The 25,217-nt window shown below is 41.6% G+C and overlaps 1 protein-coding gene across 13 annotated transcripts in view; it reads right to left on the bottom strand.

Moving 5' to 3' along the window:
- huwe1 (HECT, UBA and WWE domain containing E3 ubiquitin protein ligase 1) overlaps window positions 1–25,155 on the bottom strand; it is a 41,426-nt gene extending 16,271 nt beyond the window's left edge. For 4 of the 13 annotated variants that reach the window (XM_056383785.1, XM_056383790.1, XM_056383789.1 and 1 more), the window contains exons 1-55: window positions 25,114–25,153; window positions 23,097–23,166; window positions 19,655–19,704; window positions 19,383–19,452; window positions 18,406–18,504; window positions 17,237–17,443; window positions 16,953–17,105; window positions 16,795–16,857; window positions 16,552–16,629; window positions 16,412–16,462; window positions 16,155–16,323; window positions 15,968–16,068; window positions 15,580–15,730; window positions 15,341–15,468; window positions 15,104–15,244; window positions 14,862–14,967; window positions 14,597–14,704; window positions 14,419–14,520; window positions 14,181–14,261; window positions 13,840–13,946; window positions 12,705–12,882; window positions 12,530–12,621; window positions 12,224–12,444; window positions 12,031–12,088; window positions 11,732–11,908; window positions 11,262–11,507; window positions 10,865–10,998; window positions 10,669–10,781; window positions 10,395–10,577; window positions 10,023–10,239; window positions 9,812–9,934; window positions 9,436–9,673; window positions 8,632–8,979; window positions 8,105–8,161; window positions 7,549–7,671; window positions 7,356–7,451; window positions 6,959–7,228; window positions 6,412–6,564; window positions 6,144–6,271; window positions 5,942–6,023; window positions 5,478–5,654; window positions 4,790–5,329; window positions 4,451–4,646; window positions 4,132–4,299; window positions 3,889–4,037; window positions 3,723–3,789; window positions 3,031–3,254; window positions 2,711–2,922; window positions 2,416–2,598; window positions 1,516–1,688; window positions 1,287–1,426; window positions 1,058–1,133; window positions 699–797; window positions 329–456; window positions 85–244 (exon numbers count right to left, since the gene is read on the bottom strand). In XM_056383785.1, the coding sequence (XP_056239760.1) occupies window positions 85–244; window positions 329–456; window positions 699–797; window positions 1,058–1,133; window positions 1,287–1,426; window positions 1,516–1,688; window positions 2,416–2,598; window positions 2,711–2,922; window positions 3,031–3,254; window positions 3,723–3,789; window positions 3,889–4,037; window positions 4,132–4,299; window positions 4,451–4,646; window positions 4,790–5,329; window positions 5,478–5,654; window positions 5,942–6,023; window positions 6,144–6,271; window positions 6,412–6,564; window positions 6,959–7,228; window positions 7,356–7,451; window positions 7,549–7,671; window positions 8,105–8,161; window positions 8,632–8,979; window positions 9,436–9,673; window positions 9,812–9,934; window positions 10,023–10,239; window positions 10,395–10,577; window positions 10,669–10,781; window positions 10,865–10,998; window positions 11,262–11,507; window positions 11,732–11,908; window positions 12,031–12,088; window positions 12,224–12,444; window positions 12,530–12,621; window positions 12,705–12,882; window positions 13,840–13,946; window positions 14,181–14,261; window positions 14,419–14,520; window positions 14,597–14,704; window positions 14,862–14,967; window positions 15,104–15,244; window positions 15,341–15,468; window positions 15,580–15,730; window positions 15,968–16,068; window positions 16,155–16,323; window positions 16,412–16,462; window positions 16,552–16,629; window positions 16,795–16,857; window positions 16,953–17,105; window positions 17,237–17,443; window positions 18,406–18,504; window positions 19,383–19,427 (7,819 nt within the window). In that variant the 5' untranslated portion in view covers window positions 19,428–19,452; window positions 19,655–19,704; window positions 23,097–23,166; window positions 25,114–25,153. Of the gene's footprint in view, window positions 1–84; window positions 245–328; window positions 457–698; window positions 798–1,057; window positions 1,134–1,286; window positions 1,427–1,515; window positions 1,689–2,415; window positions 2,599–2,710; window positions 2,923–3,030; window positions 3,255–3,722; window positions 3,790–3,888; window positions 4,038–4,131; window positions 4,300–4,450; window positions 4,647–4,789; window positions 5,330–5,477; window positions 5,655–5,941; window positions 6,024–6,143; window positions 6,272–6,411; window positions 6,565–6,958; window positions 7,229–7,355; window positions 7,452–7,548; window positions 7,672–8,104; window positions 8,162–8,631; window positions 8,980–9,435; window positions 9,674–9,811; window positions 9,935–10,022; window positions 10,240–10,394; window positions 10,578–10,668; window positions 10,782–10,864; window positions 10,999–11,261; window positions 11,508–11,731; window positions 11,909–12,030; window positions 12,089–12,223; window positions 12,445–12,529; window positions 12,622–12,704; window positions 12,883–13,839; window positions 13,947–14,180; window positions 14,262–14,418; window positions 14,521–14,596; window positions 14,705–14,861; window positions 14,968–15,103; window positions 15,245–15,340; window positions 15,469–15,579; window positions 15,731–15,967; window positions 16,069–16,154; window positions 16,324–16,411; window positions 16,463–16,551; window positions 16,630–16,794; window positions 16,858–16,952; window positions 17,106–17,236; window positions 17,444–18,405; window positions 18,505–19,382; window positions 19,453–19,654; window positions 19,705–20,983; window positions 21,002–21,026; window positions 21,262–23,096; window positions 23,167–24,742; window positions 24,759–25,113 lie in introns of those variants that run through there. The other 9 variants (XM_056383778.1, XM_056383784.1, XM_056383786.1 and 6 more) reach the window with 9 other exon arrangements.
- Window positions 25,156–25,217: the final 62 nt, after the last annotated feature.

The following is a 25,217-nucleotide window of genomic DNA, read 5'->3' as shown; positions in this document are numbered from 1 at the left end:
GGAGATTGGGAGGTAAAATTTGAAAATTCCTACAATTAATGAATTTAACCTTAGTGATTGTTAGTGCTACATGATCCTGCTTACCATTGTTGGAGAACATGTTGTCAAACTCTATGATGAGGTCATCATCCCTGTCAAACCTTTCGAAGCGGATGTGTGGTGCAGCATTGATGTCAGGGAAATCCTCGTCCAACTCCATCTCTGAACCTTCATCATCATCATCCTCATCTCCTTCTTCATCATCCTTGAGGGAAAGTAGCAGCCTTGAGTCTTAAGGATAAACAACAATTAAGACTTCTTAACTTAACTTCATTACATTAATCCATACCTGATCCTCTTCCTCCTCTTCTTCCTCCTCCTCCTCTTCATCTTGGCTGTCTTCATCATCATTACTGCCACTAGAATCTTCCTCCTGTGTGTGTTCCTCATCTTCTGGTTCCAGTATGTTCATGGAGTCTAAGGGAAGAGAGAAACACAGTCCTATAGAAGTACATCTTATAAACTGAAGTCATCAGTAAGACCAAGTCAAGTCAAATTTCATTTCCCTCAAGGGGCTTAGCAATCTTTATAGCATTTCAACACGCTGTCCTTAAACCTTCAAATCGGACAAAGCCTCCAGCACGGAGAAATAAAAAAGTTGTGTGATGTTATTTATCATGATAAACATGCAATATTCTGATGTGTCAATGTCTGATTACCTTCCCGGTTGGCCTGAAGAGTGGATGCCTGGCTAATATTGGAGGGGGCCTCATCCATCAACACGTCCTCTTGTGATTCATCTTCACCACTGCGTCCCACTGATTGACAGAACAGATAGCAAGTGATACACTTGTTTATTTGCAATACAAGGACTACCTGCACTCTGGAGTCTCATAAAATTTGTAAAACTTAATGGAGCTGTGATTCCAGATGTCAGGTACTCTTTTTATTGTCCTTTTTTAATCCAGCACCTATCTCACTGATGGTTAGAGGGTGTGCACACACCTATTCTAACCTTTTCTTTGACCGTTAACCGTCTATACCTGCTGACCCTTCCCAGATTAATTCAGTGACTTACCTATAATTGCGCTGTTGACAGTACCAGCATCTCTCTCCAACAGCTCATCAATCAGATCCACCAACTCATTTTCAACCTAAAAGCACAGAAAATTATATTAAAAAGTGTCTTGTTGCCAAGCTATCTATCTTTGGTCATACCCACTTATGTTATGACCAGTAATTATAGAAGTTATAGCTAATGTGGTGAAATACTATTTGAGTATTTTGTGTAATACGACATCATTCACCTGCATAGCCTGTGTGCTGAGAACCTCAGGCTGACCAGCAATGACTACAGTGTCTCCCTCCGTCTCTCCATCCATCAAGTCGCTGTCTGTTCCCTGCACCCTGTGGTTGCCCTCCACTGGCTCTGCCTCACCAGACTCTCCTGGAATACATGTCACACATCAGCAACAGACATATTTAGAATCACTGGATCTATAGCTTTGAAATATCTCATCTGACTCATGTCGATACCTTGTTCCTGAGTGTTGCTGTTGCTGTCCCTGGCCGTGCCCACAGTATCATGTTCAGCCTTGTTCTTGCTCGAGCCTCCTTTGCCCCCAAACAGACTGCTAGGTTGGTTGACGATGCGGGACAGAGTCTCCAGAGGCTTCAGGGCAGCATTCACTGTGTTGGCCATGTTGGGACTAAATCAAATGATGTAAATGAAGAATATGGAGTTATTTTATCCTGAATATGATGCAAATCATTTTTTGCAAAGCAAACTTGATTCTGAAATATAACTACCAAACAAGTTGAGTTATTGGGTTTACTAAGCATAAAAATGTTGATCCAGAAAAGCCAAGGTTACAAACAGGCTCAGTCAGCCCTGGGTTTAGGTTGCCATGATCATCTATCCCAATTTAAATTGAGCTGGCTAAAGTTAAAGGTTTCCTTTGGAGTTTTAGACCACTAGTGGTGCTATAGAGCTGTTTTCTTAAGAGTGGGTCTCTATTTTGTTTGACTCATGCTCATGTACACATGCTGGTGACATGGTACACAGTGTACCCAATGGTGACACTATTCCATTGATCTACAGATGGCAGTAATATGCCAAGATATGTGGCAATGTGACAACGAACGGAAGAAGAGGAATGCTAACTACTAGACATTGATGTTAAATACTTCAAACTAAAAATACTTACTTCAAAAGTACTTATGGTCACTTGCCACATTTGTTTGACCTCAAGAACACACTCAGTGCATTTTAGTGAGAAAAATTGAATGTAAATGTAGCTTTAGCTGCTTACAAGAAAACTCCAAAGGGCCCATTTAACTGACTTATCCACAGATCAAACTTTGTGATGCAGGCCCCCATTCTAGTGCTATCTGAAGTGCAAAACAATTCGCAATTTAAATTTATATGGTGTATACCTGGACAAATCCAAGCTGTGAGGCACACGGGCCAAGTCGTTAACCAGGCCTTTCTTAAGAAAGAGCCTTATGATATTGTTCATGCCATTGTGTTGTGTCTTGGCTGCTGCAGTGCTATAGAAGCTTGATGTGGAGGGACATGATTCCATGATGGTGCTGATGATGCACATCACAGCCTGAAGTCTGAGAAATAGAGAAGCATGGGTTTGTAAAGATCCTTATAATTCATCATTCATTCATTCAAGGGTTATAGTATCAATATCAGGTTGGTTTACATGTCTTTTATGCTGTTTACCTGGCATGTTTTTCTGCACCTTCCGCCATTGCTAGAGCTCTACTAAGGGCGGCCTTCACCTCATTGACTAGGGCAACCTGGGCATCAGTGCCTGTGCCGGCAGCTGCAAGGCTGGCTAGGAAGAGACGTGCCAAGGCTGGGGTGTCCTTGTCCTCCGAGTTCTGGGTGTGGGGCAGCAAGTGGTCGAGCACAAAGGCTAGAACACTGCAATCCTGTTAGGATACAGGGAGGTCAAAATGGGTTAAGAGGAAAACATTATATTAAAAGGCAGGGCAATACAGACGTGCGAAGGGCTGACAACATTTTGTTTAACTACCCACCTCCTTAATAAGCTCGGACTGTCCAGCAGTGTAGCAGTAGGAGGCAATTAATGTGGCGATACCCACATATGAGCGCACCAGTTCAGCCAGCAGTCTCAGGATGGTGGAGGTAGGCATTAGAGGCTTGCTTGCTTTAACTTTGGCAGCTTTACCCTCATCTGAGCTGGTACCCTTCTCTCCCTCCTGTTCCTTCTTCTCCTCCCGCATCTCTTCGGGTGTGGAAGCTAATGCAAGACAGAATGATAGGATGCATCATGTACAGTTCACACACTAATATAGGGGACTGTCTTGAATTAATGAAATGAGAACTCAAATCAAGACAAAGGTTAAGACAAATTGATTTTACACCTTGTCTGGTGCACATTTTTGGTTTATCTAGGACCAAAAATCCAAAATCTAAACACAGCAAATAACCATGAACAAATCAGAGCAAGGTTAGGCAGTATGTATACGAAATGAGCATTTTCGTCTAATCATTTATTTAATTTATTGTTGAGCTAAAACAGTTGAATTAGAATAAAAACTACAGACTGATTGTGCTACACTGCTAACATACAGACTTTTACCATTCCATATATTGCTTTGCAATAATTGACATTAACAAAGCTATTAGACTGACAGTTAATTGAATGTGAGGAGAGATAACAGTATCTGATATGTGCAGTTACTTCGTTAAAAAACATTATTCTCACCTTCTCCTTGTGGTGTGCCAGACTGAGAAGACTCAGCCACACCTCCATCAGCAGCAAACACTTGAGTCTGAGAAAGAGAGACATGGCTCTATTATTAAATGAGGAGATGGCACATTTGACGTTTCAATACACAAGCTGAACAGGCGTACTTGTCATTGAGACTCACATTGATATGGAATGCAGACTGGGAGTCAAAGTCGCTGCCCTGCCGGGTGAGTCGGTACTGCTGATAAACGTCATCACCAACATCCTGCAATATCTGGCACAGGTCTTGACCACCAGGCACAGCTGCTGCTCGTTCTTCTGGACGCTCAGCTGTGCCACACAAAAGCCCACACTTAGCTGAAATGTTCAAATGACTTAAAATTATATATACACCCTTCAAATAGATATTGATAACATGTCTTACGTTCTTCAGGAGCATGGTAGGCAGCCAAAGCATTGAGCATGTCATAGATGACCTCCTTGATAGTGTCAGGGATAGGAGGTAAGGGGGAGAGTTTCAGCGGAGTGGTCTTCACCAGCTGCACTGCATTGGGCCCCTTAATTCGAAGGTTCTCAAACTCATCATCAGAGGCTGAAGAAAAAAGATCAAGTGTCAGTTTATTGGGGTTAGAAATTGAGACACAACCTTAAAACTAGATCAACTCTTAGTACAAGTAGCTTTAAATCTAATGGAGTTACTACACCTACTAAAACTAAAGTCTACCAAAAGCTTGCACACTCACCTGTGCCAGCTCCACGTGGTGCAGGCAGAGCAATGCGGACACAATTGCTGGCAGTTTCAGCAAAGCATTCAGGGTTACGGCAGGCGGCAGGGCCGAGTACACGAAGAATGTAATTGATTTCTCTGGAACCAAGGCTGCCAGACACCACTCCTGAGGTGGTACTGCCTGCTCCGCTGGTCACAGCTGACCTCACCACCTATGGCAACATGTTGATGAGTTATTTGATTTTGTTATCAACTAACATAGATGTATTATTCAGAAAATGTCACATTCAGCAAAAACAAATTGGTGATGAAAGATACCATGAGCTCCATTTAAGCAGCGTAAGAATAGACTAACCTTTTCCATAGTGTGCCGGAGTGTGGCTGGATCTTCTATGATGTGTCTAAACAGCAGAGTAACTAGCGGGGTGAAGCCATTGAAGCCAGAGCTCTGCGTAAGCCCCAAAATCATCCTTGTGCTCTTCAACTCAGCAAACATCATAGCATAGTGATGATTGCGTGTCAGACGCAAACAGAGACGCAGTGTGGCGTGGAGGGTGTCTGGGTCCACAGGAACACTTATCATACTGACACAGGCCCGAATAAGAACGGTGGTCATGTCCTCAGTCAGGCCTTGTACAACAATATCGGAGCGCTGAGAGTAATCAATCTCTAGGGTAGTGGTGGTCTCCTTCGGCTGGCTGGAATCATCCTTAGGAGCACTCATCTCCACTGCTGCCCCTGAGTCTAGGTCAGTCTGGGTTTCCTCCACTTTGCTCCTGTCTGCCTCCTCTCTTTCAGAGTCAGTAATGCTACCGGTCTTGGCAGGCTTGGGCATGCGAGGCACTCTCTGGACTGTCAACATCACTGGCCTCCTGTTACAAGTCTCCTCGTTTACCTGTCCGAAAGTGTGGATTTAATCAAAGGAACCCAGCCAACTCTACTAAACACAACCAACCATGAGATGAAGATTTTTTTTTTTTTTTAAGTATAATCTTTGTGTATTCTCTGAGAGTAGAGAAAGATCTTTAAGAGTTTGTGTGTACCTGCACCATGGTGTTAAACTGCACGGTGTATCTTCGGCGTCCAGCTGTGAAGCGGACACTGCTTTCCCCAGCTCTCCATGCTGAGTCAATGGTGCTGTTGTTTGATGCACTGTAACTGCACCAACGGCCGGAGCGGTCATCAAACCATCGCCAGTTATTCCCATTGGGCTGCAGATACTAAAGGTAGACCCAGAGAGAATTCAATAACTGTACAAAAGAGATGCACCAACTAACACCAACACCTTACAATGGAATGTACAGAATTTGTTGCAATAAACTATCATATGTGCTGTTAAATAACAACATACGAAAAGTTTATTTTTTTTATTTTTATTTATTTTTTTATTATTTACTCTCCTCCAACATGGTTGTCTATACCTGTACTTCTAACTAAGTCTAACTATTTAAGTATAATATTTTTGTAAGCTGTATCCCTGGCTTTGTTTTATAAGGTTTAGTTGCACCTTGTTCATTTGTTCTCTGCGCTTTGAGGAGACTGCCATCTTCTCATAGAAGTCAATGATCAATAGTACTGGTGTGATCCATCTGCAGAAAAGGAAGTTATTTAATATAATAAATATAACAAACATATTAAGTCCCTCATAGTGAAAAGCTGGTTTAACATTTACAAGTTAAGAGAGATATGTAGGGCTGTGCAAAACTCACTTTGGTGTCTGGATGTCTTTCTGTTCTTTAGCAGCCTGCAGACAGGGCTGCACAACCTCAAGCAGCTTAATCAGCAAATCAAGAATCCCACTGTTTTCGACCACTCTGGCACCCAACAGCTTTAGTTCCTTTCAAAACAGAAAAGCACATATGATTGTTTGGGATTTGTAGAGGAACAATGACAGTAAATGAGTGAACATTTCTATGATATATGATCTACGAGTGAACATTTTAAGGCTAGAACTTTCAGAATGTGTTTTTCTGTTACCTCAAAGAGCAACGTGAGCAGCAGAATTCGTGTTGCCAGCTTTGAGGCCTGGGGCAGTGTAGCCATCTGTCTGGTCCACTCAGACACTGTCTTTGTGTCACTGGTTGTCAGGGGCTCAGCTGCCTTGATCAGCACATCTGCTGCCTCCCACACCTACACACAAGATGAACACAATCAGGCTGGTACAAATATGTTGTGCCTCTATTGTCAAGATTTACTAAAAGCTCAAAGTTTAAAGATGATTTTAAAAAGATGTTTTCATGGTCACTTGTGAAGAATGATAAAAACACAAAAATGCATAATGGCTTACAGAGCTGCATTTAAATTCAAGATATGTCAGGTAGTTGCTTAAATCATTTACTCTAAATCACTAGCAGTGAATTACAGAGACAGATTGTATTCAACTGAATGTAAATCTGCATCTGACAACTTTCACTTTGCTATTTAAGCTTTCAAAAACATTGACAGTAAATGTAGGCCGGTGCTTTGGAAACATAACAGGCTCCAGAGGGCAGTGTGCAATTTAAACATGCATTTATCCACATACCTGGTGGACAACCTGCCCAAGGATGAGCTCTCTGTACTCTGGGCCACTCCTCTTGATGGCAGTCATCAGCAGGTCACAGAGTCGGTAGACTGTGTCAGGCAGCTCATCCAGAAGATGGAAGCAACCAGGCAGCATGGAGTCAGTGAAAGTATGCAGCTCCTGGGGGTCCAGTGGCTCAGCTTCCATGAAGCGCTCTAAGCAGCGGGCCTCTTCCTCTTCTGCCCGCTCTCTGGCTCTCCTGTCGTCCTCCTCACGCCGACGTGCTGCTTCCTGCAACAGACAAAAATAATCTCAACAGGTGTTCAGGTAGAGTTAAGTTTTTAATTCATGAGATAGCAACAGATGGTTTAGAGCAAAACTGTTTTTCCATGTAGTTTGAACAGTGAAAATTACACACCTCAGGAGAGTCAGACCGTTGCTCCATGCTGACCTCTTGACCAAGTGACATGGCAATGGCCCTCATCATCTGGTCCTCCTCAGACATAGTCAGGTCCTAGATGGAGTAAGAGCAACAATATAAGTTGCCTGAGTTTGACTTGTGAATATTACAAAGAATGGAAGTGTGTGTGTTTCTGTCTATGAAGCCTTACTCTTACTGCTCCACCAAGAAGTGGAGGAGGGTGTGTAAGTAAGTATTCTGTGGCCTGCTCCATGGTGCTGGTGTTCAGTAGGGCCTCCATGGCATGCTCTCTTGAGAAACCCATATCCATCAGCTAGAACAAAAACAAAAGAGGAAGTCATATTTTTACAAGAGTACACATAGCTGGTGTCATGAACAAAGGGCAAATAAAAATGTAAGATTATGATTAGGACTGACAAATCTCATTAAAGATGAGGAAAAGTCAAAGACGATATCATTATGAAGGACGAGGATACATTCTTCCAGTTACTCCTGCTCATCCCATCTTTTTCTAATCATGACTGAGAGGCCTCTACACACAACCTCTCTAATCAATCCCTTTTCCTTCACAACTCTATCCTGATATTCTGCCTCAAAAAGGTCTGAGTAATACAGTAATGTGGTCCAAAGTCTTCTCTCCCTTTCCTTGTTCAATCAGTTCGTCCTGTCCTACCTCTATCCTTCACTCCTTCTCTCTAACCACCTCTTCTCTCAATTTCTCCACCTTTCCCTGATGGCTCCGATACCTGCTGGAGCTGCTGCTGGCGGACCTGTGCGTGCCTTTCTCTCCCTCTGCATGTTTCCTGTTACAAAACAAATGGTGGCCCAGGATTCAGTGGATGCTAGGATGTATGGGGAGGATGATTGCTAAACAAACCTCCATTCCAACCTCCAGTTTAGTTTCTTGCTTACATGGCCAACTGGACATGTAATTATGCAATAAACGTGTGCTGTTAATCTGTCTGCAGCAGTGGAACAGAAAGCTAAAAATATCAACAAGGCTGCAGCAACAAACGACAGCTATAAGCATGAAAAGTTGTTGGTCAAACCACAAATAATAACATAAAATTTAAGACAAAACAAACAAATAAAAGTACACAATTTGTCCCCAGTTGTTCCAGCACTAACACCCAAAAGAAGAAGATGAAAACCCGGTATCATGACACAGTGTGTACAAATTGTACTTGATTCTAATGCATAAAAAGATAAAAAGAAACAACCAACATCAAAAATCAACTGAGAAAGATGTCAGTGTCAGACAGGTTTTACATACCTGTGTAAGCTGAGCCTGATTAACCTGGGGTTCACGACGGGGCGTGGAATTGGTTGAATCATCAGCTGATCCTCCTGCTGGCACTCCAGAAGTTGTTCCAGTAGGTGCTGGTGCCTCTCCACCTGTTGTAGTTGCTCCAGGGGCTCCGCTGGGTCCCAAAGAACCAGTGGAAACCCCCTCATCATCTGGCCGCACCGTCCCCTCTCTCTCTTTGGCCAGGCGCTCCTGGATAACAGGCTCCCCTCTTAGGATGTGGCAGAGGATGGCTAGCATGGATTCAGCCATCCTGCCTCCATACACCTTCAGCGGCTTCCTATTCCACAGACTGCGGATGCAATTGAATGCAGCCTTGATGAAGGAGAGACTGTGTTACAATAATACCACCAACATACATTCAACTCCACCTCTCATACCTGGACAGAAAAATGCTCCTAAACCTGGAGGCCTATACAAGACTGTATGAGAGATACAGTATGTTGCATTTCAACAAGGTCATGTTTACCATGTTCACAAGGAGTCCAAATGAACTGATTGATGCTGTTCTATTTATTTCTATAACTTGAGGTCTAACATTTTCTTCACGGTATTAAAATGCAGAAATGCATAAAAGAGAAAAATTAACATTTTTCAAATGAGAACAGGTAGGACTCCAACAGTTTTCATCTTTCCCAGTCCCTGAACCCAAATACCATGTTCTCATGAGTTTAACCAATTAAATGCCATGCATTATGTATAACTGTCTTTCCATGTTGAACACAAACCTGCAGGTTGCAGTAGACTCATTTGAATGATGTGGATACTGACCTTCTGGGTGACTATGAGGAACCGAAGGGCGCTGAACTGGGGCATGGTAGGTGTGACCCCAGGCATTTTAGCTGGCAGGGAGTGGGGTGAGTCCAGCACAGTGCTTGGATTCACCATCTTCTCCACCAGCATTAACCAGGCATCCAGGAACTCCCCTGTTCCATCTGGTAGGTCAGTATGCTCCAGACCCTCAGAAACAGGCACTTTCCCACCCATCGACAGGGCCCAGTTAAATGTCCTGTACAAAAGGAACACAACCAATAAAACTCCTGTCAAACATAGAAATTAGAATGTTATAGATATCAGCAATCAACATCTGAAGATACAGTGAAGACCTTGAACATGATATGTCACCATCTGGTGGGACTTAACTTACTCAAATAAGGCATCATGCCCCCCAGAGCAAAAGAACTTTTGCAGCATAAGATGGTAGGGGTACTTCCTCTCATCAAACAGCATGGGAGATGTGAAGCCCACTGAGCAAATGAAGAAAGTCAGCCTGCCAGGCAAAAAACACACGTAATATTACCACTGTGTACAATGCACATATTAACAACGGCAAGCAGTGGTAGTAGTCTGTTCTTTACCTAAAGCGAGGAGTGGGTGTGTAGGGTGGGGGTTGCCAGCTCAGACCCTTGGTGAGGAGCTTGGTAAGAGCAGAGGCAGTGGCCCGGGCAGCAGGTGTGGGGGTAGTGCCTGTGCTTGTGGCATGGTGGGAGCGGCGTTGTCGGACTGGAGAGCCCACGCACAGCTTCACCAGCAAGCCGAACAGCTCAGCCAGAGCCCTACCTAGTCGAGATGAAGCTGGAAAACAAACAAGGAGGTCAGTGAGACGTCAGTGAGACATTCAAGTCATTTTAAAGGTAATTTAGGACATTTAAAAAAAAATAACATAAATAAAAATAAATATTTTTTTAAAAACATAAAAATGGATTGGGTGTCATAGAAAATCATCTTACCAGAGAGTAGCGGTTTTATCTGTTTGATGCGGGTGGCCATAGCTGGGGTAAGTTTGGACTTGGCCTTCGGGTCTGTTGCAGTGGGTTCATCTGTCTCCATGGGAGCCAAGGTGTCCCCATCTAGACCCATGCCTTCCAACAGTCCACCAGCAGATGAATCCACAGACACAGTCTCAGACTCTGCTAGATAAAGGTAGAGGAAAGTGAAGTTGATGGAGAGTGTTCCAGGGACATGGTAGGACACTGCTGTTTTTAAGTTAAATTGTTATATTACCAGTTCTCCTGGAGCCAGAGGCTGTTGTTGCTGCAGTGCTGCCAGATGGCTTCTCCTCTTTGGGCACCAGTTTCTGCATGTCAGCCTGGCCAAACTCACATCCTGGTGGCAGGCTGTTGGGGATGGGCGAGAGGTGTCAAGAGGGTTACAGCTAACCACACATTTAAAATAAAGGGGAAAAAGATAAGAGACTTACCTGTTAGGTGTACAAAGGGACAGCAGCACAGTGCTCTCCCATACGAGAGAGCAGTAGAGCTGACTGAGCTTATTGAGAACACTCAAGCCAAGCTGGGAGCCCCATTGGTTGACAGAGATAGCCCTGATCTCACTCTGTTTAGGAAGAGAACAGAAACATTCAGGGCTGCTGAACCATTGTAAAATGATCACAAATTTGAAAAAAATTATCTAGATTAAGTACAAGTAAATAAACTAATTGGCTGCATAATTATTCATTCTCTTTCCAACATCACTGATGCAGCCTTTTGTTAGGTGAACAATGTGAGATCAACTTTGTGTAATCAAGTGATTTTATGTCATTACAATAGGGGGAGGGGTGTCAATTCTGTTTGATAATAAAATATATTCATATTTACCTGTCCCACTCTGCAAGTATGGACAAACATGAGGATGTAGGCGTGTGCTGCAGTAAGTGCATGAAGAAGGGGCGTGGCACGAGCTGATAACGTGGCGTCGGTGACATGACCCGCGTTGGCCAGTTCTCTTAGAAGCACAGATCCACCAGGCACCTCAATTGGTCTGTGAAGTGGTTCCAGAGATGTCAGGATGCTGTCCAGTTGGCACAGGCCTTCCTGGAGTACCTTAGGCTCATGTGAAAGAGTCTAAGGTGGAGAAGTTGAGGGAGGAAAAAAGCTTCAGTTGAATTCAGCAGATTATAACTGTTATTATTATACATATATAAGTTATGTATTGCCCAAGGAACGTAGCTTAAGTCGTTTGGCTAAATTTGGCACTTTAATATCACGTTTATGTTAATGTGTGGCATTTGAGATAAATAAATACAATGAAGAAAAAATCACCACAGTAATATTTCTCTTGTACTCACCAATATGGACTTGCAGACACCGGCCACAGCTTGGCAGGCCGCAGAGGTGGGGAAGTCTATGGGCAAGTTGGGCAAGCCCAGAATAGAAACCAGTGGAAGCAGCCCCTTCTGGTTGACAAACTCCTGACAGTGGTCATCTGTGGTGTTGTTGCTTAGTATGGACTCCACAAACTTCATCTGGAAAAACGTGCATCACAAATCAGTGACTGAACTGAGAAATTACAGCACTGCTCCACAGCTTGGAATAATTCACAACATATCCAAAAGAATACCAAAACTGTCAAACAATCAATACTCACCACATTCAGAATATAATCCATTAGAGGGATAGGTATCCGCTCCTCAGTGCCCACCACCCTGCAAAAATCCACATATCATCAAAATGACAACTATAGACAAAAATATTTGAAATTTAGTGAGTTGACTTGAAAAAATATCAGTCTGTAAAGAGTTGTTGCTCTATTCTACTGTGTTATGAACTCAGCGTCATACAGTTCAAGTGGAACTGACTGTCTGTTGCTCTCTGGTTCCCCCTGCTGCTGGCTGAACGTATGGAGGGCCTCTTCTTCCTCTTCATCTTCACTTGAAGCTTCTTCAGCAGCATGGCTGGAGCGAGCTGGTGGTACTGCCACAGTGCCATCTGCTTTCTGGATAGACGGTTTCTGGCAGATATACTCAGGGGCTCGACCTAGGTTGCAGATCTCCTCCAGTAACTGTAACACCAATTTAGCTTTAATTATCTTGCCATATCATGTGATGACATTTCCAAGAGTACTTCTTACTAAAAATGCACACTACCTTAATAATGGCAGTAGTAGCATCAGTCTTCAAAGTTGGTTGGTGTCTCATGAGCTCATCTACAGCACTGCCCAAGTTGGATGCAGTGTCACCTGAAGCCAAACAAAACATATCATTCACTCAAGCAGGTCCCACACAGGAAAATCTGAACAACAGCACATACGATCCAACTCACCCAAAGGGTCGGAGCTGCGTCGCCGTCGCATGGCAGGCAGGTAGTCAGGGGACAAAAGCACTTTGAAGAGGCGCTCAAACGGCTGGCACTGAACAAAGGAGTGCAGGCCTCTCGCATTCAGGCAGAGAGCACTGAACACGTTTGGGAGAGAACCCAACACCTCACGGGTAGCAGGAACCTGGAAAAGAGAGACAATGAAGAACATGCGATAAAAGTAAAAAAAAAAAAAAAAAAAAAAAAAAAAAAAAAAAGAAGAGGGTGAAAGTGGCAAAGATTAACTAATCAATACTGTTTTCCCATCAAAGACTCTTTATCAACCTGCACTTAACAGTGCTAGCTTGCATTGTAACCACTTTCACACAAAATTCCCTGACATGCATTGTTGTGTCAGGTTGCTCACAGTACATGCCAAAATCTGACTTGGGTCAGCCAGTGGACCACACAAATCACAGGTCAGTGTACCAGACTGTTATACTTGCACTTTTAATTTCTTTCTAAAGCATTTTCTTATTGTTTAGAAGAAACACAGATCTAGAACCAATATAACAAGTCAGCAGAACTTCTGTACACAAGTGGATAATGCAACTCAATAGGCAGCATGAAGGCATGGAGGTTCTCACAAATTATTAAATTCAATTTCTCATGCAAGTCTGCAATACTACAACATGTGTTTCGTGGCATTCACACTACAGAAATGTAATTTGAAATCCATTAAAAAACAAGGGAGAGTGTTTTTTAGAAGACAAGGAGGGGTTCAGGTATGTTTTGATCCATCTGTTGGTGACCGGACGTTATTGCCAGGTGATAATGGTTTCACACTCAAGCTTATAGTTTTGTCAATTTAATTAATACATGAACAGGTCTGAGAACTTACGGGCACAGGACAACCCTTTCACACTGACAGTCAATCAATATTCAAAGCAAATGAAGCACTCAGTGTAAGGTTAATCTATCAACTGTACTATGCATGGAGACAACTGAAACATTTAAATAACAATGAAGATATCAAATTCAGTACATGTGCTGAGAGAATGAGCGAAAGAGAAAATTAAACATAGTACTGATCTCTCATAGACTGTCAGAGACAAAAAAAAAAAAAAAACCACAGCAAACAGCTGCAGAGCTGGAAACTCACGTCTTTGATGAGAAGGGCATGCAGCATGACATCAGTGAGACCATTATCCTGCAGGGAGGAGAGCAGGGATGGCTCCTGGAACACAAACACCGTCACAACCTCTGTCGCTACAAACCAGAAAGACAAAGACAAAGACAAGGGGGGGGGGGGGGGGGAGAAGAAAAAAGAAATCATAATCCAAAACAATAACAAATTTGCAATGTCATCACATTCAATTACCTTTTTCAGTTGATACGCAGTTTAATAGACATAAACGTTGCGTCCCTGAAACTGAGTGACAGCACCTAGTTCTGTCAGAAGAGTACCTGAAGGGCTTTTCTGAGGCGCTGCTGTGAACTCACCTAAGAGGAAGAGCGAAGGGCCATAGTATTCTGCATTACTGATGATGTGCTTGAGTGAGGTAGGCAGGGACCCATCCATTACTTGTGAAAAAAAGAGAGTGCAGATACACACATTAACAGTCAACCCTTGGATAATGAAAAGTATAGATCTTGAGGCAACATGTTTAAACACGATTGGTATGATACCCTGGATCTTGAGTTTATCTATAAAACAAGTGAGAGAATGCCAATGACTTACCGTGGCGGATACCATCAGAAAAGGCAGGGTCCTGGATGGCTTTCTTCAAGAAATTTAGCATCGACTTCAATAGAGCTGCCCTCTGAGGGATACACTGCATACCTAGAAAGACAAAGTGCCATTGTGATGATAGAACGCAACAGCGACAAGAGTCTGTTTGTATGTGTGCTGTGTGTACCTGCACGAGGCGTGTTAGCAGCGCTGCTCTGTGCACGGTGGTCTGCCTCTGGTCTGGAGCCAGAAGATGTTGACGGTCCAGGGCTGCTTTCCATGGCAACTTCCGACACTGAGTGAATACATAATTTTGGCAAAATTAACACAATAGCAGAAAGATTCTTTATAACTTGGCAATATTATCAAATAGCCTAGATTATAGCCTCAACTTATAGATATTCATTTCTGAAAGTGAGAACCTTCCACAGGTCTTAGGAACAGCGACTTACTCTCCATGTCTGTGTCCATGTCCTCAGACTCCACAGCTGCGCTAGGCCTCTGAATCTTTGGCTTGATGACAAAAGGGCACTCTTTCCTCGACAGGTCCACCTCATGCTGTGTATACAAAGTGATTGAGAGCGTGATGAAGAGAGGAATAGTGTGAATCCAGAGGTTACGTAGACATTTCAGTGACTCTGTAGCTGAAGGCTGATGGTGTTCGGAATAGCTAAAGGCAAAGTTCATAACCAACCTCTAGCCTGCAGATGAAAATGGAAAGGCCGCTGTGGGACTGAAAGGCAGCCATGTCAAGGTTGGTGATGAGGTCCACGACCCGTACTGCTCGAGTAACAAAGGTGATTTGGTCCTGCTCATCACCCAGGAACTTAATCACCTACAATGTAAAAGATAAAGTGGAAAACTTAAACATTTTGAGAATAAAACTACAAGTGAAAAATAAAACTACAACATAGTTAGGACCAGAATATACCTTCAGGAGGGCTTCCATCATGCCACAGGAGACAAGGGCTTCCCCCCCAGCATCATAGCTAGCCAAGTGGTAGAGGAATGAGAAGAGTGCAGTGGCAAACTGGTGTGGGTAGGGTTCCATCAGAGGATCTAGGAAACAAAAATGAAAGGTTATCACACAAGCTTCCATTTTAATTGTCTTATGTCCTTGTGTATCACACACTTAACTGTTCTTAACAAAACTTTCAGCAACATTCTCACCAATCATTGCTTGTATACAGTTGCGCACCAACACAGGCAAGAAGCCATGGTAGGAGGCAGTGCCAGTGCAGTCGATTATGTTGGAAAGTTTGGGTGTCCTCTCCAGATGGACAATCGAAGTTAAAGTGCGCAAAGATGCTGCCTTGATATCCTGTAGAACAAAATCAAAGATATTATTTCAAAAACAGAAGGTGAAACAGGACTTCACCACACTGTAGCTTTGACACTGGAGAATACACACATTTAAATCATCTGAAAGTACTTTTGGTCTGACTAAGCAGCAAAAGATATCTAGTGTCAGTTTACAAATACAGTGCTACTGCTAGTGTGGCATGGACATTTAGTATAATGACACTGATTATGCAGAAAAAGTGAATTACTCTCTTACCACAAGTTGTTTGTCTGTAATCTGTAATACATCCACCAGCTCCTCTATCAAGCCATTATACAGAATACTGTTGGCTGACTCTTGGAGTGCATTTGAATACACTGCATAGAAACAGAAAAAGTCATCAGTTAAAACTTGGGAGTAAATCCCCTTGTCACTTTAGCTTAAGAAGGCAGCTTCTACTCACCCAGTATAGAGATAGCATGCAGTCGGGCCTGAACAGCCTGCAACCTCTTCTTGTGATTTGAGAAACCATGGGCCAGTCGAATATGTGTGAAAAGCAGGGTCTGTTTGTCTTTAGGGATGTTGTACATCGCTGTCAGTGACTCCATGATCTCAGATGGGCTCTCTGAAATCTGAGAGACATAGGACACCATGTGTAAGGTGAAGAACCCATGGTGTTATAACCCGACTGTTAGTGATATAATTCAAATCCAACTGTACCTTGTCAAGCTGCTCGATGTGGATATAGTGTAGTGTGTTACTACTTGTCTGCTGGGGAAATAAAGAGTTCTGAAAGGATTAGGAGGAAGTTGAGCCATCAACACAACAATGCACACATAAATAAATATCTTTGTCTTTACCTTCCTCTCTACTTTGACCTCAGGACCGGGTTCAGCATAAAACTCAAAGTGCAGTGTGGTGGCACTGGGAGGGTACTTCTGTGCATGGACCAATGGGGGGCAGCATAGTAAGGAAAGATAATTTATAAATGGTAGTTAATTAGTCTCAGTTGACAGGCCTTATTTATAAACAAAAAACTAGTTGTGCTATAGCTGTAGGTAGCCAACACAGACAGTTATTGAGCACCACTGTAAAATTCTCACCGTCATAGGCAGATCCCTGCAGCATTCAGCCAGACCAAAGCCATTCTCCTTTCCTCCCCAGCTCTACAAAAGAGAACACAGAGACTAAACAATACAGTTCTTTCTCTTGAAGGACAGCTGGAATCATGGCAAGAGGAAAACAATGGTATTCACTCGACCTCAGCCAGGTGTTGCAGACGGGCCAGTAGAGGCGTTCTTTTGTCAGATCCCAGTCTTGTGATGTAGTTGGAGCGCTTACTGAACACATAGAGCAGGTTCAGCACAGACAGGACCACCTGCATGTCACATGATGCTAACAAGGTGGTTAAGTGCTGTAAAGGGGATGACAATGGTAGATAAAAGAAGGTCAGAGTTAGTGAGCTATTTTAGTTTTTCCACTGTGACATATGTATAATCCAGAAAGGCAGAGTATTGGTTGAAAGTGTACTAAGTGCAAGCCTACCTCTATGGAGCTGTAGAGGTGCCTAGAGAAGCTATACTCAATGAGCAGGGCTGTGAAGTTGAGCACTGCCAAAAGCAGGGCTTTGAGCTGTCCATTGTCGGGGCGGTCACACACCAGCAGCCATGACATATTCTCCACTGTCTGGCCTGCATCACACAGGATGCCATCAAAGCGGTCCAACAGATCCACCCAATGGTACAGCTCACACTGTTTAAGACAGACAAAAATCATTTTCAGTGATCAATTAAATGAATGTTAAATACCCCAGACCTTTTTATTTCCCCCCAAAACATAGTGATACTGCTTTCTGACTATGAGAAGGTATATGATAGCAAGTCCAACCCAAGCATATGACCGATTTTATAATGCCATTCAATTTATATTCAGGATGGTTTCAACATTTGGTTTCGTTATCTCTGCATTTGCTGTATACCTGCTTTTCTCAGCAGCCAGTTTTATTTTTTATTTTTGACGCCTTTTGATGGAGCAGAGCCATTATAAGCAAAATGTTCATAAAAGTGGGGCAACAGTAATTACTTGTTAAACAATCAAGACATCATGGTGGGCAAGCAGTCCAAGCGTGAACCCACATAAAGCTGATGAAATGAAAAACTTTTCCTGTGTTCCAGCTCTCGATCTATACTAAAGCTGCATTTTCACACCCCAAAATGACCTTTTCAAAACAGAGTTAACCTGTGATCTCTTATTTTAAATGTCAGTAAAGCCGATCACACAGCATAGCTGTCATCATTGACCTGTATTTATGTTGATTTTTTCTGACAATGTCGCAATCTTAAGTATGATTTGCAGTGCAGCAACTTGACAATGACTACTGACATGAAAGATGCAGTATAGATTACCCACAATTAAATTAAAAAATTAAATTAAATTTCAAACTCATTTTATTAGCCTGTAATTACGGCACATTTTTTCAGCCAATGATGCAGTCACAAGCAAGTATGCACCATTTTTAAAATTAGGTTTAATATAGATGTAGGCCCGTGCTAAATTCAAGAGAACAATGCTTTAATACACCTCTTATATCATGATATTTCACATAATCCTTGATCAGCGGGAACTCTGACATGACAGATGCACTGTTATGACTGAGTTCCCGAAGAAAAGAGAGAGGAAAGTGCCTCTCCCTCAATCTTTTCTTTGGGGCTTACCTTGCCAATATTCCAGGTCTTGATGTGCTGCAGTTCAACCAGCAGTTGCTCATCACTGCATGCCTTCAGCTTCTCTATAAGTATCCTGCAGTCAGCAGGCTGTTGGTTCAGAAGGGACACAAAATAGTTAGTCAAGCAGAGTGCACGGACCACCTCTGCCTCTTTCCTGTTAGCACAGTATAGCACGCTTTAGTAACAATGTGACATGGCCAAAACATTAAAATTTGCATTTCCTCTGTAAACTCACAGTATGGGGGAACTCACATTAACCCACAATATTTTTATCCTATTTATAGAAGCCTTCACAGTTTTGTGATCTGCTCTCCTTTAATGCAATGTCAAGAGGTGCAATTGCTATGTTACTGCTATGCAAACTGTAAAAGTAAGTAACCTTTTACCGAGTTCTCCTATTATGTAGAAAATCACATGGGTTGCACCTCTATTATGGGCCCCTATCACATTTGGTCATAGGCTACGTCCACACCAATACGTTTTCATTTTAAAACAGTGTTTTAGAAGGGAAAATGATCTCAGTCCCGACAACCATATCAGCTCTGTATCAGAAACAATCTTCGTCCATACAAGCACACCTGAAAACACGCACATAAATGACCATTCATGTATATGGAGCAAGCCGTAGTAAACAGGCAGATTTCCAATCAGGGAGCGACCGTGGGTGCCTACATCATTGTTTGCAAGGTCTGTTTTTGCCCATCCAGACTGCAAGGCAACCCAGGAGTTTTTTTAACTAAAACAGGACCAGCAGCATTTCCAAATTTCTCAGTTTTAGGCACTTGAAAACTCCATAGTAGTGGGGACGCCAGGCATAAATGTAGCAAAAGAGATGCATTTAAAAACTAAAACGTAGTAGAGTGGACGAGGCCATATTTAAGTTCTTCCTGGGTATCCCAATTATATGGAAATTAGGGACCATTTGAGGTTAGGAATGATCAAACAGCAGTATTGTGCATACTCACAGCTTCCGTAGGAGTTTTCTTTAACTTGCTTCTGTCGACCTTCATTGTCGATAATCTCTGTTTGTTTCTCCTGTTAAGAAATGTCCATGTATATTAAAAAAAACAACAACACTTGATACTGAATTCAGTGTTATGTTTCACAATTACTTAGATCTACAATTTCCAAATGAGCCAAATAATGCATGTTAAACATCTAAATACTGTAAAGTCAATGAGATAGAGAATAAATAACTCTGAATTTGTATGCAGCTTGAATTGTGAAATGTACTTACAGAAAATAATTTGGCAATACCCACTTAACAGCATGTTCCAGTCACATTACCTGTAAAAATGATGGCAAAAAAAATACAATAATCAATCTAGCAGTAGTGGCCCACATGGCATAAAACAAACTTTAAAAAGCAGTGTACACTGGGTTATAAAATGCATCAATCTCAGGAAAGTATGGTTTAGAAGAAGGCTGTGGGTAGAGCTGTAAATAAATTGGATAGCAAACAGGTCATAACAGGCCATAATCAGGATCCATAATCAGGATGCATGACAGTGCATCCTGATTATATGGAGATTATTACATGATGTACAGTAACCACACATGGCAAAATACAGACAATCACAAGTGAATATTGCATTTTTATAAGAACCTTCTCCACTATCAATCTAGCGTAGTGTGTATGGCTATTTTACTTTAAGACCTTGTAGTAAATACCAAATGACTGATTACAATCATTTAAAAGGTGATAACGATAATACATTTGTGCCGGTTATCTAGCCAGGTCTGATCATCACAAAGCAGACAGAGGAAGAGCAATGGCTAGTGTCTAGCGAGCAACATACGACACAAAGTTAATTACATTAGGTTGGGCCCCAATAAATTACCTAAAACATTTGTCTTACGTTTCAAGTACTTGAGAATCAAATATTTAAATTGAACAAATTGCTGCCTCACTGCTTGCCCTTCGTCAACTAAAGTGACGCTGACAGGTTAAAGTTATAGCTACCAAGCTAACAAGCTAACGTCACCCTTGCTAGCAGCATAACGTTATTTACCTAATGTTAACAAGTCACTATACATATATAGGATTGCAGTTACTTGTCACAAGCGAGACGGGTTTGCTCGATGGGTGGCTAGCAACACGTCTGGCAAGACAAGATAGGCTGGGAAGCTCAACGAACTGAGGAAAATGATCGGTAATGTTTGCTGCGGAGTTGATGTTAGCACCTGACCAGCTAACACGTAGCTACCGGTAACGTTAGCAAACGATATTCTCCTGACCATACTTCAGAGCATTTGAATACCACCAGACCGTACAAAAGTCAGCCAAGTCACAAACAAGTCCTGTGTGTAATCAATGACAAACATCTAAAATGTAGTTAACCAAAAATCAAGCAATTTTAACCATTTGTGCCACAGCTGTCAATCCAGATCTCATAGATTCGCCATGCTGTCCTGACCTGACTCTTGACTAATTTAGGTCGGGGCTGCGCAGGCCGCAAAAGAAACCCGCACTCCCCACTCCTGCACCATCCCCGCTTTAAGTAAAAACGAAACTCTAAATGCCACTCGGTGACTAGCAGCAGAAAGGTTGTTGTGTGTCAAATACCTGGAACAAGCTAACGTTACTCTGCTAAGGCTCGGAGCCTTACCCTGGTTCCTCAGCTAGACAGTCGTAGCACGCGCTAGCTAGCAAGCTAGCTACCGTTAGTTGAGTAGCAAGCAGAAACGCATAATAACTCGCTGAATCATTGTCGGATGGGTCTAACGTGACACTGCGAGTTTTGTTTTCAATTTTCACTCAGGTAAATTGACTACCGGTCGCCGACTCGGTAAAGAAGTTGTTCATCCGTCCATTGTATTATTTTTCAGAGTATCCGCGCTTGTTTCCATAGCACAGAGGCACTAGCTGTTGGCAGAGTCATCATGACTCTGGGTAGTGTGCAAAAAGTGAATAACGTTACGGCTGAGAATGAGCCACTGTTTATCGATGCAGTGCATATTAATATAGGGCAACTGGCCTTCTGTGAAGAAGAAAAAGAAAAAAAGAAATCACAGTAATTTTGTATGCCGCCCTTTCTAATTAAGACCAACACAGGTCTTGAACTAACTACATCCACAATATACAAACAAAAACACCACAATGAAAATGAATTTAACTACATAATCCTCAAATTTATTATCATCAAAATCCACCAGGCACGTAACTGTCAAACTCACCATAGGGGCCTGCATTTTATATGTGCATCACAAGTAATAAACAACTGATTGTGAACAGTGACCCAAAATTACTTGTGTTTAAATATTGAAACAGATGTATTAACACAGATGCAGTATTTGATACAGGTGTAAAAAGTAAAGCCCACATTTTAAGAGCATATTTACTAAAACTGGAGCAAACTTCATTATGGCTAAAACAGGTAATAATGGAGCAAAGATGTATGTAGCATCCTGGTTCTTATGCCAGCCAGTTATAGCTCACTAGTGGTACCACTGACGAATTCAAATGTTGATAATTCTTCAGTTATTTTACTAGTTCTTTTAGTTTAGCCACTGTGCAATATTGCTTCCCCCAAGTAATCAGTAATCAAGAATTGGATTTATCCTCCTTCAGCCAGCCTGATAAATCACTATGAATCAATGGCTATCTAAGGTGTTTTGGAGTTAACATGTCAACATTTTTAAGTGAACAGTTTTATTTGGTAGACCATAATGCTCATATTACCTCTAGAATTAAAATTGAAAATAAAATTACCAGAACAGTGCCTTGCAGTATGCCATATGTGATTCACTGAAAGCCCCTGAAAAACCACTTTGGGTTGCTGACAGTTCAGGAATGTCAAGCAATCTGTTCTTTCAATTTACACACATATATATATACATATATGAATTTAATGAACACATATTCTGTGAATATTCTTCCAATTATTTTAAAATCATTTTTTTTCCCAGTCTTCTTTAAGCCGATCTTCCTTTATCTGATACACCAAACACTTCATTTGGCAATATCTAATTTTTTTCCCCAATAGTTTTCTCCATTAAATTAATGCACATGTTCATTATTTGTATGAAAATTAAAGGCATACATTAAGATGAGTGGGACTCACTCAATTAAAGTCTCTGGATTGTCATGATTGAATTATAATGATTGCCATGTGTTTAAGAAATTATGATGAAATATCAGTTGATATTGGCTTATCACAAATATTGATATTGTCTTGTCAAATAACATTACTTTTTTCAAAATAATGTTCTGGTGCTATGAGAAGCACAAAACCTGTGTCACTGAGCTCCATTGTACTGAGGTGAATTACAGCTGATAAATGCAAATCACAGTAAAGCTCACCAAAACCATCTCGATGGATGCGTAAGACCATAGGGAAGATAAGAATAAAGTAAAGTTAAGAATGAAATTATCTTTTTATTATTGAGGAATGTGAAGAACCTACCGCTAGTTTGAGTTGCAAAATATTTCAGATATACCTAATTTAACTACCAGAGATATCTTATCTACGGAAAAGGCTGGAAAATGACCTCCCCTTGTTGTTATTGTTTATTATGTGCGATAAATGATATTAACCCTAAGTGATGATTAACTTATTTTGTAGGATGGTATAGACCTGGAAGCAAATATTGATGGCAAATCACTGTAACCCTTATGTATTACTGTGTTTCACTAGAACAGTTTCAGTCAATGTAGAATATAGGTTAGTAGTACATACCAGAAACCGCTTTGGTTGAATAGCTCCACCATTGTCATCCTTGGCTTGCTTTGCAGTTTCTTTAAACTATCTGAAAACATATAGAAAACAATCAAATCAGATATGACAGGATAAGAAAATATAAGCAACTTGATCATTAGTAAACCACTTTACCAGACAGATTTACACTTAAGGTATTTAGTGTTGGTGAAAAGGGTAAGCAATTATGGTAACTGTGCAAACCCAACTATATTAAGATATAATACCATACTGTGCTAATACTGTAACTGTTAAGACATCAACCTTATTCCCAGTGTTTGAATTAAAAAAGCTTTCCCTGCCATTGACAGTTAACTTCACCTCAAAACCCCTCTCTATTTTCTAGCTTTGAAGTCTGCATGATTTCCTTGCTGTTTTACAGTTACATGTTATTAAATGTCTGCAGAATTTCTTTGAAATTTTGCAGTGCTTCAGCATGTATTATTTCTAAACATTATTCAAAAACAAACACACTTAACTTCTAAGTTATCAAGTTTTGTAATCATAGACATTGTGCATCTTCAGTATGCAGATTATTAATTCTTAATTAGAGGCATCGACTAGAAACCTGTCACTCCAAACCAAGTTTAAGTGACTGTCTGCCACAAAACTAGGCTGCTCAATTCAGACCTGCTTTCACTATGCATGTGCATGACTTGGACAGGTCAATCAGGTTGACTGTAAAAGTCTGCAAGCCTCATTATGAACAACGACAGTCAGACCTCAGCAGTGCTTTGTTTGGAATTTCAGGCAATCAAAATCACTTAAACATCTAGTAATTAAATTGTTGTATTTACAATCACAAAATGTATATGAATACATACAATTAACTGAGGTGAATTAAACTTTGGGGTGCATGCTAATTTTTCTCCCAGACAAAACATTTGTAGTCCACTTTTCAGTGTCTGTACCTTCAGGTTAGCTTTTGCTGTCCACTGTTCAGTCTTTGTTTAATACAGAACAAATCAAAACAGTATGCAGCATTCTTTGCTACAAGTCCACTCCTCCTGTTGTTATATAATTAAAATGGTCAGTTTCTGATAGGATGGCAAGGACCAAAGGGGATGCTGACAGGTACCACAGATTCACTTTATATAGTTTACATTAAAATTGTTTCGACTGTTTTCATTAAGAGACATCCCATTGCTTTCAAAGACTCAAAGCCTATGGAACAGCCTGTTGTTACCGCTAGTTATGCATTTAATCTACTACGCCTCTCTTGATAATTACATCCACAAACAACAACGCGGTATTAATGTTAATATTAGCTACTGGCGTTATGAACAGCTCAGATCATCATCTGCATCCGAAAATACAGTAACAGCCGTAGCATTACAACACTCCTTAAATCGTTTATCTCTCCCAAATTAGCTAAGTTAGTTGCAACCGTGTAAAAATCAGCTCACATAGTTTGTCAAAATTATTAAGGCACCGGTCTACGCAGTTAAGGCGAACTCAACGGTGGCGCTAACGTTAGCAAAGTTGAAAGCTAGTTAGGTGACGTTAGCTAGGTTCACTAGCAGTTTAGGCTAACGTTTGTTACTTCGCCTCAAATTCCGCTCTGACGGGTAACGTTAGTATTTTACGAAAAGTCACATCTTCAACCTGACACATATTTTAACCCTCACCGTTTATTCTCGAGGAACGAGAGTAGTCATTGAACGAGGATATGGCTTTGACTTGTAGTTGAACAGAGGCGCACATACCCACACACAGTGAACATAAGTGTGTGTGTGTATGTTTGCGGGTTTCGCGCGAGGCTAGCTAGCTAGCAGTGAGAGCTCCGCACAATGCTCTATCAGTGGAATCATGGCTAAATTAAAAATGGCGGTTTACACAGCAGAAGATTCGTACTTCACCCTCAAAAAGACACCAGTTTTGTGGTCTCGGATCCCATTGAGGAAAAGAATACTCGATGGTAGTCGTTAAGGAGGGGGAATGTATGCCACCAGTTAGCTAAAACCCATGTCAGTAGTCTGGAATAAGTCCTTCTGCTTACCTCGAATGCGTGTTACATTTGCTTCTCCATCTTGCATTAGCGACTGGTACGGCAGTTTGGATCTCGCGAGAATACCTGCAGCTGCGTTTACCAGGGCACTCCCT

Source organism: Seriola aureovittata, chromosome 9, assembly GCF_021018895.1.
Source record: "Seriola aureovittata isolate HTS-2021-v1 ecotype China chromosome 9, ASM2101889v1, whole genome shotgun sequence".
NCBI classification, from domain to species: Eukaryota; Metazoa; Chordata; class Actinopteri; order Carangiformes; family Carangidae; genus Seriola; species Seriola aureovittata.
The sequence above is the reverse complement of the archived record's forward strand: the minus strand, read 5'-3'. Positions and strand labels throughout refer to the sequence as shown.